This window comes from Gossypium arboreum, chromosome 7, assembly GCF_025698485.1.
Source record: "Gossypium arboreum isolate Shixiya-1 chromosome 7, ASM2569848v2, whole genome shotgun sequence".
Lineage (NCBI taxonomy): Eukaryota > Viridiplantae > Streptophyta > Magnoliopsida > Malvales > Malvaceae > Gossypium > Gossypium arboreum.
The window spans coordinates 6349740-6364536 of NC_069076.1; the positions used below are offsets into that span (position 1 = coordinate 6349740).

Genomic DNA, 14797 nt, shown 5'->3' on the forward strand with positions numbered 1-14797 from the left:
AAGAAAGAAAACAAAATGAGGAAAAAAAATTTGCCACCTTCGGTTGATTAGCCATGCATTTCTTAATTAGCTTCATGATAAAGTTCTTGCCTTTTGATACTTTTTTTTATTTATTTGGGTATTGTAATGTACTAGTTTTAGTTTTTTGAATTTTTTTTAATATTTAAATTTATGTTTTCTTTTCTTTTCTGTTTTTGTAATGATTTTAATACAAAAGATATTTTTTTCCCCTGTGGTTAATGGGTGTTCATAAAATGTAGTATACTGTTTTCCTTTATTTTTGATTAATGATTTGTTTATTTGGTTGCTTGTGTGGGATTTTTCAAGCATCCCCGGAAAGTTTTTTTTATTTGGTTCTTCAAGTGTGGAGATGATTTATTAGGTTTTATTTTAAGTCGTTAATTATATTTTTCTCTTTTGACGAGAAATAGATTAAGTCCAGCCATATTTTCCTTCTTAATGGTTGTTTATAGTTTTGATTGGTTTCTTGATTTTAATGAAACAAAAATTTTAAATTAATTTTATATTGTTCAGCATCATATTATTTTAACTTTTTTAAAGAGAAGATAAAAGGAGAGAGGGTAAAGGCAGAAAAAAATGCAAAGAGACTAATTCATGGATTAGAAGAACCATTTTTTCTTGTACAATTTATTATAGGTTGGATTCATCTAGATTGATATCTTTACATTTCAATCTACAAATTATTCGATAAATCCATTTGTAATTCTATGATTGTTATTTTTCTTTTGCTTGTTTTTCAAATTTCTAATAAATTATTGTGGTTTGAATTTTTTCTTAAGACGTGTTGCATTTAATTAGATCTGAGTTTTCTTTTATTTTGCAAGTAAACTTGATTGTATACTTTGAAGATATAATTTTGCTCTATGTTATGGTCAATCTTATTATAAAGATTGAATATTTTAATAAATTCTACGACAGTTAGATGTATTTAGATATCGTAAAAGTTGTTTAAAAAAGATGTTCAACACAATTTTAGGTATTTTACTGCCCATTATATTATGAAATGATTAGAATGCATCACATTCTTCTGTTGCTTAATTCTCATTTTTATTTATAATTTAAATTTATGAATCACAAGGATGAAGAAGAATTTGGAGAGAAAGGAGACCAACGAAGATGAAGGAGATGTAGAAAAAAAAAGTATTTTAGTGTAATAAAATATAAAATATTATTTTCAAATTTCAGAAAATATAAAAATAAAATATTTTTAATATTTTAATATAAAATATTGCACCAAATAAAGCATATACCTCTCAATTATTGCACCAACCAGTTTTTGTTCGTTAAAGCGACAATGGCAAATGACAACTCTATAAAATTCCCCAAAGCCAAAACATTTCATTGATTTTTAAGGCGAAAAAAAGAGGAAAAGGAAAACGAAGAAAATGGCGTCCCTCTCTGCCCAAATCCCTCTCTGCTTGGCCTTAATGATGGCTGCCTGTTTGATGATAGGCATCAATGGAAGCATAGATGGAGCTCAGAGGGAGTTCGATTACTTTGCTTTGTCTCTTCAATGGCCCGGCACCATCTGCCACAAGACTCGCCATTGCTGCTCCTCCAATGCCTGCTGCCGAGGGTAAATCAGCTTTTCAACTTATTCTCTCATTTCTTCTTCTTTTCTTTTCTCGAGGCAAATTTCATTCTTAATTTATTGTATTAGTTTTTAATCTTTTCTTTTTCTACCTGGCAGCTCGAACTCTCCAACTGAATTTACCATTCGTAAGTGTTTGGTTTTCAATATATTAATTATTATTATTTAATCATAGAGACTCTTGATTGAAATCCAATGGATTATCCATAAAATATAAATTTTTGTGCCAAAATACTGCCCTCCGCAGTTTAATACCAGTAAAAAGTAAGAAGCGGCGACGAAATTAAAAAATTGCAATTGTAACCATATTTTAGGTTTCTTGTAAAGGAAGAGAGGTTTTGAGATAGTTTAGGTTTGTCAACTCTTCCATGGTCAATAATGAGCAGACCTTAATTTCCCCTCTAGATGTTAATCCATCACGGACATGAGGAGACTAGAAATGTGCTAATATATTTTTTTACTTTTATCTTCTTGATAGATGGATTGTGGCCGGATTATAATGATGGAACCTGGCCTTCCTGTTGTTACCGATCTCAGTTTGATGTCAAAGAGGTGTGTTGTTTCTGTTATTTAATTTGCAATTTCTTCTTTCCAAAACATGTTTGATTACTGCACCTGGATTGCAGCCTATGCCCTATAGCTTTTGTAACTTTATGGGATCAGCTTATGTATAAAGATGCTTTAAAGCCTGCCCGACAACTTTTTTTCATTCACTTATTTATGCGTGTTGAAGACTGACACCCACGTATAGTGAGCATTTCCTGATGACATAGACTACACCTTGTGATATTCTGTCATTGGTATAATTATTCAGTTCAATAGTTTCTTCCTTCTATTTTATGATATCCATTGTGTAGAGATGTATTAAGTTTATAGCAATAGCATAACTACCTATTTCGGTTTATTTGAAACTTAAAAAATTGAAATAAAAACTTCAGCTGTTATATTGGCACATATGTTCTTCTATATCCTGATACATAGGATAACATCTGCGCTTAAACAAATTCTCTTTCTCCATATATATATATATATATATTATCTCTCTACTTGTGTATTCAGTTCAGTACTTATGACATCTTTTGGCTCTTGTGCCTTATCATTGTTTCTAAATGTATGTAGATTTCAACATTGCTTGATGCACTTGAGAAGCACTGGCCATCGTTATATTGTGGCAAATCATCAACCTGCTTCAGTGGAAAAGGGTTATTTTGGGCTCATGAGGTGGATATTGTCTTATATTTCTTATATGTTTCTAAGTTATTCTCGACCAAGGCAGAAAAACTAATAATTGCTTCGTTCTTGAATCTATTGATGGCGAAATTGGGATGCGATCTGGAAGTGGGGTAAGTATTTTCAGCTTTGTATGATATGATTTTCTTCTTATGTTCACTTTATAGGTTTTCCTCCTTATTTGAAGTATGAGATATTTAAGAGGGCTGATGAGCTTATGTGCCTGCTGCACACCTGAACCCTCTTTGAAATATTTTCTGTTGGTGCAACTTTAGAGCCGTCAGGATGCTAGTACAAAATGACAGCTCTGACCTTATGAAATGAATGGCAGTTTATGAGACATAGGATCAACCTTAAGCAATCAGATGGGTGTAAAGGAAGGGAATCAAACGGAATGCTAATGCCTAGTAGTTGACTGTACTTAAAATGACCTATTTGCTTCTTTCGTTTTCATTGGGCTGTTGAGGCTTTAACCAAAAAAGTGAAAGTTGATTAACATGTTTTATAATTAGACATGATAGATTTTATATGTGATTATTGATCTTGAGAAATGATTATTTATTTTCCTTGATTATAATCTGATAGTACCCGAGGAAGTAATGATGATATTTTATTTAGGTATATTTACCTAACATAATGCTGCTTTCCTAATGAATATATCTACAAATAATTTGGTTAAATTTTGATGAACAAGCACTTGCAAGCATAAAATTTAGGGAGAAAATAGTACAAATACTCTTTTATCTCAGTATTTACCCTTGCTGTTTGTAAGTATTGCATTTTCACTTGCAGAGAAGCATGGAACTTGCTCATCTCCGGTTATTCGAGATGAATACAGCTACTTTATAACAACCCTCAATGTTTACTTCAAATATAACGTCACAGTAAGTTTTAGAAAATCATGTTTTGTCTTATACACCTTGAAATTTCCTACGTGTCTTTGTTGATCAGTTTGTGCCCTAAATGTGCATCACAATTAATTGAGTTCTGCATGTAGCTCTTTCTTTTGAGGGGCAATTTTTATCAAGAAAGCCAAACATATTAACAGTTACTAGTTCTTGCATTCTTATTGAGGTTAACACTAAAGCAGAGAAAGAGAGAGAGTATGAGATATTGGTGAACCTATAACTTATTTTCCGAATTCCTGTTAATTGTACACTTACTGAGAAAAACAAATTTCTTTTTGTTTCATGCCCATGTTCCATGTTACATATCTATGGTTCCCAGCCCTAAAGGATCTAATCTTGGGATTGTCTTTGAAGTGAAGGAGTATGACTGGTCTCTGCCTATTTGAGCAAGTTATTTAGCACTTCAATTGAGTCATGAATCTTCTGTCTTATATGGCTAGGTTCCTTCGAGATCTTATAGGTGCTGCTTGGTCCTAGTAAGAGTTGTTGCATATTTTGTACTCCAAATATATCGTATATTCAACTGGTACTTGTTAAAGTGACTCGTATCTACCTGAATATCAAATGTAATAAGGAGGAGCATAAGTTATGGTTGAAAATCAAGACTTGTATAAAAAAGGTGTCGTTTATGAATCAAGCTTTTTCTACTTGCATGAACAATATGCTTGCTTATCTATGTTAACAGATTACAAAAAATAATTAACTTCACTATTTTGATTTCTGCCTATGCCCTTCAGTAAGTACTCTGTTGCCTACCCATCTTGTTTACCTTTTGTTTGTATCTAAAACTCCAGTGAATAGTTTGCTGATCTCTTCTTTTATAATCTATGAACTATAGCAGAGTAAAGTTTATTCTATCATCTTTTTAGCTGTAGTGTACGAGTAATTAATTGTTTATTTGAATTATTACCTAATATTGGAAATAATATGCCGTTATATCTGTTGACCAATTTGACTGAAAACTTTCTCCTACAACCATTAATTGTCAGAAAATACTGAATGAAGCTGGATATGTTCCTTCTAATAGTGAAAGGTATCCTCTTGGAGGCATTGTCTCTGCCATTGAGAATTCTTTCCGGGCAACACCAGAAGTGATTTGCTCAAAAGAAGCCGTGGAGGAAATTCGCATATGCTTCTTTAAGGATTTCAAGGTCAGCTTCACTCCGTCAACTCATTCTTCACAATTTACATCATTTGTTGTTAGGGTTTAGTTCTGATCGGTTTGGTTTTTTTATTTTTTTCAAACTGTCTGTGATAATTTAGTTTTGTTCGGCTAGGTTCTCGGTCATTGTTTGATTAAGTTTCAAAGTATTTTTCATAAATATTTCTAAATAAATAAGCAATGACCCTTATATAATTTCTTTTTTTGAAAAATAAATTTTTATATAGAATTTTAAAATATTTTGGACATTTTAAATATAAATTATTTTATATCATAAAAAATCAAAATTAATTATAAATTAAGCGAAAAAGAATTCAATGCGCTCCGTATAATCAGAGTTTTTCAACTTGTATTTCAAAAACCATCCAAATGTCATGATTCAGGTCGATTTTCGATTTCTCAACTTTTTTTCCTCTATTTGTTACGGGCTTTTACCCCCATGCGGTTCAGCGTTGATGTGAAGAATTCATAGGATTAGTTTTCTTGGCTAGCATGGACTTTTAGCTGGGTAAAGAACCTCTCTTTTGTCTGTAAGACCGTAAATCAGTATATATCATACTAGTTCCTAAAGAAGCAGCTATCATGATGCGTGCCTGTTCTCCCCCCAAAAAAATCTCAATTTTGTTCAACTGAAAGAAAGCAGCAGAAAAGATCATCAGGACCTTTGATATGGCAGCAGAAGTCTATCTCAAAAATGATTTCTTATACATGAAGAAGCCTCTTCGTTATCTGATGAAATTGTTTCTTCTTATTACAGCCTCGGAACTGTTTGGCTTCAAAGACCTCATGTCCCAAGTACGTGAGCTTGCCAGCCTATGTGTCGATGGGTAAGTTTCTTTGAACTGTAGGCCACTTTAATTACTTTTTACCGTAGATTAACATGCAGCAGACTCCATGACCGCTCAATACTCATTGTAGGTTGTAAATTCCCGATACTGCTCGACCAAATCATAAAATGTTGTGACACTTTTTTTTTTGGTTCAAATTAGGGTTTGCTCATTTCTTGTGTGTATTACAAATTACCCATGTTAACTGGGATTTTAGTTTATTGCCTTTTTTTCTTTTTTGCAGGAAGGGAAGCATCGGAATCTGAGATAGCATGGATATCTGATGATGAAGCTCTGTAAGGTCAGCACTGAAGTTTCTGTATGTAAAAGAATTTAATATATAGTTCAAATCTTATGCTGCATTTTACGTGGCTGTATCAGGGTTCCTCCATCAAACTCTTCATCTTGTTTCATTTAATCATCAAAACTGTTGTCTTATATCATCTGAGCCTCTTTTACATAATCAAGTTGTAAACTTGATATGCTTTGTATGGTTAATGGCTGCAATATTTCTTCCCCTGTTCATTCCATCTATAATTCTCCATGACTTAATTAATCATTCATTCTATAAATACATTTTTACCACCATTAAAATTTATCTAATTTAAACTCAAAATTGCACCTTATGCAAATGAACATAATCAAATAAATTATGTTCTTAAAATAAAAGCCGATTAAATTTGGGCTCAATCGTACAAACAAACAAAACCTAAGGCTACTTTCTCCAATTGGAGGAGCATTTTAGTTAATAAATAAACAACAATTCTGGTTTTCAATGCAAATTCTAGCACCAAAAACCAAAGGAAAGGGGGCAAGACAATTCCCAAAATTGTAATGTTGAGAGTTCACTTCATCTACTTCAGCAACCTAATCATCATCCTTATCGGAATCATTGTCAACTCCAGCAGCTGAATTCAGAGCTTTCAACCTATCGATCAACTTAGCCTTCCTTTCTTCATAAGACAGCTTCTTCAGATTGTACCTGTTGCACAAACACAACGACAACATTTACATCAGCCTTTTAACTTCTTAAAAACCATAATTCTAAACAACAATTTCTGTTTTCATTTTAAGCTTAGAATTTCAACCATCCCTGGTTTTAATTTGGCCTGTCTGAACCATGTTTACAAAATTGATTGCCTGAAGACAAAAGGGGAAAGAAGTTACACCTCTTATGCTCCTTTGGAGGTTCCTTCTTGGATTTCTTTGCTTCAGGATCTGCACGAATAGCAGCATGAACCTTTTTGTACATTCCCTCAATGCTGTCAGGCTGAATGCCTCTCTTTATGTACTCGCTGAAGTGAGACTGGTACTTCTCTGGCTCATCTTCCATCAAATTCTGTCAACTTGATAAAGTGAGACTTGCAGACAGATGGATATGAAATGAAACTATGGCCAAATTGAATGCCTATTACCAAACTTCAGCACATAAAAATATTATTACTTTCCTATACCATCAATTCATTAACTCAAAACAGTACCTTCATGTATGCGGCAACATGACCACCATAAATGTATTTCCGGTGAACTTCGGGGTCAAGTTGCTTACTGCCCTTGTTAAATCCAGCAAATCTCTTCTCACTGAGCGGAATATCAACTCCACCATCCAAAGCTCCCTAAAAGCAAACAGAAAGAATACATGTATGTTAAAGCTTGATGGATACATAGCATGCATGGAAATTTTAATGCATAAGAACGGTTTTCTTCACAGCCACAAATGGGTAGTAAAGTATGATCCAGCTGTCAATAAGAAAACCAAAATAGTTCTTGTAGCACTATATGTACAAAATCGCTCCTTTCACTTCCAAAAATTAACAGCCTAAACAAAATGCAATGTTATGCACACATATACATGATGTCTTAGTATAAAACTTAGCTGGCATAATCATAATAATTCATTACTGAAATTAAGAAACTAGAAGAAGAAAAGCCAAAGAATACAATTTGACTCAAGGAAAAATACTATTAAAAGTGGTTCCACTATACCTTGAGAACACCGAAAACATGGTTACCGGTGGTCGTTCGGACAAGACCGACATCAAGGAGAGCACGGAAAGGCCTCCTGCTCTCTGCTGGTTCAACAGTGAAGTCATCCCCAGTTGCCTGTGAGCAAATTACACACATAATTTGAACATGGTTATTATCCATCTGTCTAAAAGATGTAAACTAAACATATTTCCTCCACCTGAAAAGCATGCTGTATACCTCAACATTTCCTTCATACTCAGTGTCCATCTCCAATTGTTTCAGTACTCGGCGAGCCAAAAGGAGTCCAACACAGTATGCTGCGTGAAAAGCACCATAAATAAGATACCATTCCCATCCAAGTTCAAGAGACCATCATTTTAACATTTACAAAAGTAAATCACACACCTGCAGCATAATTTGTGAGGCCAACTTCAAGTCCATAGTGAGGAAGCTCATGTGAGTAAGTTTCTGCAAGAACTATATCACCAGAAATACTAGCATGTATAATTTGTGCAACTATATCCTTGTTGGTCTAGTAAATGTGTTAAGGTTAAGATACTAACTAGCAGCACAGAAATATTGATATTAATACCCAATGGAAAATAAAGAACAAAATAGCACATCATGCATGAAAGAAAAATAATAGTATTTTAGCCCATCTAATGGCCTATAGAAGTACCCTCAATAAATCAACAGACCAACCTAACAAAAATTTCACTACAAATAACAATACAATTGCTGCTAGCTACTTGCATTATAAACCAAATGAAAATAACAAAAAATAAAATAAAATTCAGACAGAAATTAGGATACAAATCGTGCAACCAAACGGTATTTTGGAGTGTTGTACTTGTTCTTGTCCTGATTGATAAGACGGATCCCGATAATCCGTCTTGCCCTCTAAAAGATTTAAACAATTGTTACAAGTATAACCTCAAGATAGCAAGTATCAGATTTGCATATCACCATTCAATATGTAAGCATAGTTATTATACCTCGCCTTCTCTTGAACTTAACTTGAAATCTCTTGAAGTAGGCCTTACTCTTTTGAGCTTTAACATAAGCCTGTACCATACAACTTAACCAAGTCAGAAAATCCAGGCAGCATAGATGATAAACATCTCAAATGCTAGTCTACCATATGTTGAAAGCAGGCTACAAATGAATACGGCATGTACACAAAGGCCGTAGAAGAAATTCATCGGCTTCTTATGGATAGTCTTGATTAGAAGCAAAATAATTGACATTTATAATACAAAAAAAAGATCAAAAATAAAAATAAATCTGCAGTGGATCGCAGCTTAAAGCTAGTAAACCAATAAAACAGTCAACTATTAAACTTCGGTGCGTTCACAATCAAGAACAATTTGCATTATGTCAAAACTTAATGCATAAAAAATTTCAGGTTCAAAAAAAAAAAAATTAAAAGAAGACACTCAGTAGTACTCTTATGACATAAAAAAATCAAACACAACTTAAAACATCCTTAAATATATTACGAGAAACCAAAAAAAAAAAAAAAGAGTTCTAACTCATTAGTTCTTTTCTCAACAAAACTATACAAAGTTAAAAAAAAAAAAAAGTTCAGCTATCATATTTTCATAAGTTTTCAACTCTTAAGCGATCAAAATTGAAAAAGAAAACAGAGATCCGACATTAAAAACTTAATGTAGGCATTATACACAATGAGATTCAGAGTCCAAATTAAAATATAACATTTTTTTATATATAAAAAAAAAGGAATGTGGAAGTTGAGTGTTACCATGGCTTTGAGCTCAGGGGTTAGCTGCTGATCTTTGAGACTGTTTAACGGGAAAAGAGCGCTAATACTCTTACTCAACCCTAGCAAGGTTTTTTTATTTGATCTTCATCTTTTTGGTTAATTGTCATGTTTTGTCCTTTAAGTTTAAGTGAACGTACAATGAGGTATCTGAACTAAATATATAAATTTATATTTTTATAAAACATGTTACGAGTTAAGTGATTACTAACTTAGTTGGAAAATCGAAAAAAATTGATATGCTTTTCTTAAACTATGTTAATATTATTATAGTGTTTTAGTATATTCATATTTTTATACAATCTTTAAATGAAAGAACTAAAATCACAATTAAACATGTATTTAATATAAAATTTATAGGTAAGCTTTACCACTCCACCTATAATAATTATTGAATAATTTCTTTTAAAAATTATCAGAACTATTTTATTTTTCATTCACTATATTGAATGTAAAATAACATTCTATATATAATTTGATTCATATTGTACATGTGTATCACTTTCTAAATTTTTTTTTTTTTTTGCATTCCCTTTATTTAGCGACCTATTCATTAGTTTGGTTGACATAATAATAGTTTATTAAATATTTTTATTATAAAAATATTTTAATAAATAAGAAGAGTGAGTATTTAATATGCTAACAATGTATTTTTTTATTCCACAATTCTTAACTTTACTCATAAAATTTAAATTTCACTCATAATATACTATATATTTTCCCAAATTAGAATACAATTTTAACATAAATTATGACAATAAGTTTATATTTTTAATAAACATAGTTGATTTAAATTTTATAAGATTAATAATAAACAAAATATTAATTTTGGAGAGGATAAAATATTGTTTTTAATTTATTACTTATGTATACCTTAAATCATTTTATGCAACTAAACAATATAATAATGTTACTTATCTATTCTATTTAATCAATTGAATTATATCATACTTATTATTTTCCTATTCTATTTTCACCAAAATAATTATCACTTTTATGCTTTATTCTATTTTAGCGATTCAAACATGTGGTGTGCGTGAGAAAGACCCCTTAGGGTCAATTCAATATTGTTTCTCAAAAGCACTTTTGGGACAAGAAATATTTTTGAGGTAAAAATATTATTAAATAAGATATTTTTGAGTTTTTCAAAAGTGTTTTTGAGACAAAAAAATAATTTACAAAAATTTTTTTTTTTTTTGCCAAAAATAGAAGCAGAAGATTTTAGATTTTGCTCAAAAGTAATTTTTGGTTTAAAAATACTTTTGAGAAACAATACTAAATTGTTCTTAAAATCATTATATTTAGCTTGCTTTGTCTCTTCCTCGTCAATAGGTTCTTTTTTAATACTTTCTTAGTGTTGTTTAAAAACTAATTTTTTTTGTGGCTTAAAAATTAATCTTGAGGTTTGAGATTTAAGTCTCCTCATATTTTGAGACCCTTTTTCTTAGTTAATTCAAATATCTTTAGGAAGTGACGTTTGTGTATATATTTTGTAAATTTATACATTTATAAATGTAAGTGAAAATATTTCAATGACAGTTAAAACTTAAAAGGATGGATTGTTTTTTTCTTAAATATATTAATTATATAAGTAATAAATTTATAAAAAATTGATATAAAAATTAAATATAATTTTAATTGAAATGATAAAATTAAAATGATAAACACTATATAAAAATTTAAAGACGTAGTTACTTCAATTTATTTATATTCTAAACTAATTTTGTTTTTTGTACCTTTTAAATTGATTTTCTAAAACATATAAATAAATATAATTACATGTTTTTTGATTTTTAGGAAGTGACATACCAACAAAGAGAATGAGGGCAGCTATGAGTAAAATAGAGAAAATTTTCACGTTTCTCGTGTCTACCTAAGATCTTAACAATCACAAGAAAAAATAAATTAAGAAGAATTTTAAGACAACTAGTTTGAGGAATATGTGATCGAGAATTAGGGCTAAACTGAATTATATGCATACGTATATAGATTTCATAAATGCCAAAATCTAAAACTTTAATTTGTTTGTTCATTTGAGATTCTTTTATATATGAAGAAATAAATGTCGCAATAAATGCAAATTCATGCTATACTTTAAAAGAAAAAAAAAATCCTCTAAGGGGTTTTTTATTCGACAAGTGGGGTGTTTTCTTTAGTTTTTATTTATTAATTTTGTTATAAATATTTTTTTATTAAGTGAATATATAAATTTTGGTTAACCATTACAATGACGATGACATATTAAGGTTTCATCAACTTGTATACCATGAAAATGAATGATTGCTCATGTTAGAATATTCAAAAAACGTGATAATGCATTTTAACAAAAATGAAAGGGAGTGAAAACGTATGTCTTCCCATAGGAGTGAGACTAGATGGTTTATTTATATTAGAAGAAACTTTTTAAAGATATTTCAAAGTGCTGCTCATATTTGGGCTAGAAAAAATGATGAAAGGAGGTGCAAAAGTATCTACACGGAATACTCAGGTAAGTGTTTATTCATTACGGATTCCGATGGTCGGGTAAAATTTTTACCCAATTTAGATACACCGAATAACAAAATGAAAGATAATATTGACGAGCTAAAAGTTTTGATGAACTTCATCATCAACTATCCGTTCCGATTTACTATCCTAGATTATAATCATTTCAGATTGTCGGCTAAACTAATAATTTTCTTAGCTATCTCGATTCTAAATTTTTGTAAGCTAATTGCATCTCTCAGATCTTTATTTTAATTTCCACATTGATAGGAACAACGTGAATCCTAAGTTTTTAGTTAATGCTCCTTTTGTTTGGGGATATGCCAATAAGTATTGCTTCCTTATAAATTTAAATTATCTTATAAAGAGAAATGTGCTTGAAATGAAAGCATTTTATAAAATTCAGCATACGTGCAAAACTTGTGCAACATATGTGCAATTATATTAGTATATATATATGGGGAAACCAATACGAATTTATAAACGAAAACCAACATTATCTATTTGGACTTTTGAACGGTAAAAGTAACAATTTATAAGCCTATTGTATTTTGTTATTTGATGTATCTAAATTGGGTAAAATTTTTACACGAGTAACGGAATCTAAAATGAACAAAAATTTATCGGGTATTCTGTATAGATGCTTTTACAACTCCTTTTATCACTTTTTCTAGCCTAAATAGACGCAACATTTTGAGATATCTTTAAAAAATCTCTTCTAATGTAAGTAAGCCACCTAGCTTCACTCATGTGTGAATACCTACATTTCCACTCCCTCTCCTTTTGTTAAAAAATGTTACTACGTTTTTAGAATGTTCTAACGCGAGCAACTATTTGTTTTCATAATAGACAAGTCGATGATACCTTTGTATGTCATTGTTATTGTGATGCTTAGCCAAAAATTTGTACATCCGTAAAGCTGCCTTTTTACCTGTATTAGGGGGTTTTAAAGTTTTGAAGCGAAGAAATTTGTTCGACTTTTCTTCCTTATATTGACAAAAAGGTAGCTTTGTGGATGTACAAATTTCTGATTGAGCATTACTATGATGCTGACATATTGAGGTGTTATTCAGATCTATATCAGGGGGTTTTAAAGTTTTTAAGCGAAGAAATTCGTTCAACTTTTCTTCCATATACAACTAAAAAGGTAGCTTTGCATATGAAATACTAATCAGATATCAAATGCGTGTATTACATACATGTTATACACATAAGATTTTAGATTACATTGGCAGAAATCACATCCTGCTGTTACACATATAACATACATGTTATACACATTACTCATACATAAATCTCATTTAGCAGAAACAAATCATAAAATATCATGTTTTAGAGTCTTATTTATTCCATACGAACCCTAGAGAAGGGCAAAATTTGATTCGCACATGAAATACGACTCTAGGGTAAAATTTCAGAAATTTGGCCCACACGCCCAATTGGTTAGCCTGTGTAACCCACATGACTTCACACATGCTCGTGTGACCCACACGACCCAGTTGACCCAGACAGTGTGGGTTCATACGGTCAGGCACACAGCCTGTCACACAGTCGTGTGGCGCACACAATTCACTTTTCAACTTCGTGCCATTCGCTATTTTTCGGGTTTTTTATTACAAACCCAGGTATTTTCTTATGGAAAAGCAACAACACAAATTTCGATACCTAAAAATATCATTCACCTAACGAATTAGCCAACGAAAAAGAATCGATTGAGAGGATATGGTCCTTGATTTTCCTAAAATATCAATCAAACTAAATACGATCAATCCAACAACAAAACAACCCCAAATTGGCATTAAAACACTTACCCTTGAACTAAAGCAGCACTATCACAAGCTTTAATTCACCCAGAGGATTAATCGCCTCACAATCTCCACCTAGAAATCCCACACAATTATACATATGGAACACAACTCCACAAAAATCCCCAAGTATCAAAAGAGAACAAAAATCCCTAAAAGCGTACAAGATTATTCAGTACATACGCAAGAATCAAGATGTAAACAACACAATCACAACACCCACCACCGAATTTTGAATGGGACAATTAAAAGCGATCAAGAATGAAAAAGAGAATGAGCAAGGAAAAAAAAATAAGAAGAAAAAGTTTGAGAACTTTTATTGGGATTAACATGAAACAACAAGAAAGAGAGAGAATGTATGGGAGAAGCGGGGGAAACATGAAACAAGTGGGAGAAAATTTAGGGAAATCTTTTAAATTTTAATTAATTTGTTAAAAAGGTAGTAATAACAACTAACCAGATTTCTGATAATAATCAGATTTTTGAAAGTTTGAATTTATCTTAAACTCATCCACATAGGTGAAACAAAGCATGAGAATAAAAAAAAACTTCCACTTACTCGTGCAGGGGTTCGATCACAAGACCAAAGGGTAAGTTGAAACCTTATCACTAAATCAACAGGTACATTCTTAACACAAGTTGAGCAAAAATTAAATTGAAGTCAAATGTTCAGAGATAAAGATAGGATAAAAATAACAAAAAATTCAAAGAAAAGTGTAGACACTCAATTTTGCCCGGGCCCAGAAATAAGTCCAAAAACAAAAATAATAAACCCCCAAAAAAAACGAAGTCCAAAGTTCAGTCCAGAATTACAATTATAATTTGGCCCGATCGGAATGGCCCATTACTTAGATTTAAGGTCCATCTACAAGCTTGACTCATATGGAAATATAATCTTCAATGATTTGCAATCTTCGATATGATACAATCTTAGATATGATTGCAATCTTAGATATGATTGCAATCTTAGATATGATACAATCTTAGATATGATTGCAATCTTAGATATGATACAATCTTA

General features: G+C 31.2%; 1 protein-coding gene and 1 pseudogene across 1 annotated transcript; one reads left to right on the forward strand and one right to left on the reverse strand.

The window, feature by feature from the left end:
- Nucleotides 1-1275: 1275 nt before the first annotated feature.
- Nucleotides 1276-6237, forward strand: LOC108458147 (ribonuclease 2-like). Its single transcript, XM_017757434.2, has 9 exons — nucleotides 1276-1597; nucleotides 1712-1740; nucleotides 2091-2164; nucleotides 2732-2833; nucleotides 2952-2955; nucleotides 3635-3726; nucleotides 4740-4901; nucleotides 5670-5739; nucleotides 5984-6237. The coding sequence occupies exons 1-9, from the start codon at nucleotides 1407-1409 to the stop codon at nucleotides 6037-6039; spliced, it is 780 nt and encodes a 259-aa protein (XP_017612923.1). The 5' UTR covers nucleotides 1276-1406; the 3' UTR covers nucleotides 6040-6237.
- Nucleotides 5987-9619, reverse strand: LOC108458141 (60S ribosomal protein L5-like; annotated as a pseudogene).
- Between the last annotated feature and the right edge of the window lie 5178 nt (nucleotides 9620-14797).

What these genes read in the sequence shown, in the direction of transcription:
- LOC108458147 (XM_017757434.2), top strand. Translation starts at nt 1,407, where the DNA reads ATGGCGTCCCTCTCTGCCCAAATCCCTCTCTGCTTGGCCTTAATGATG. An exon ending in TCCAACTGAATTTACCATTC is followed by an intron (nt 1,741 to 2,090) that starts GTAAGTGTTTGG and finishes TCTTCTTGATAG; the next exon opens with ATGGATTGTGGCCGGATTAT. An exon ending in ACTTCAAATATAACGTCACA is followed by an intron (nt 3,727 to 4,739) that starts GTAAGTTTTAGA and finishes ATTAATTGTCAG; the next exon opens with AAAATACTGAATGAAGCTGG.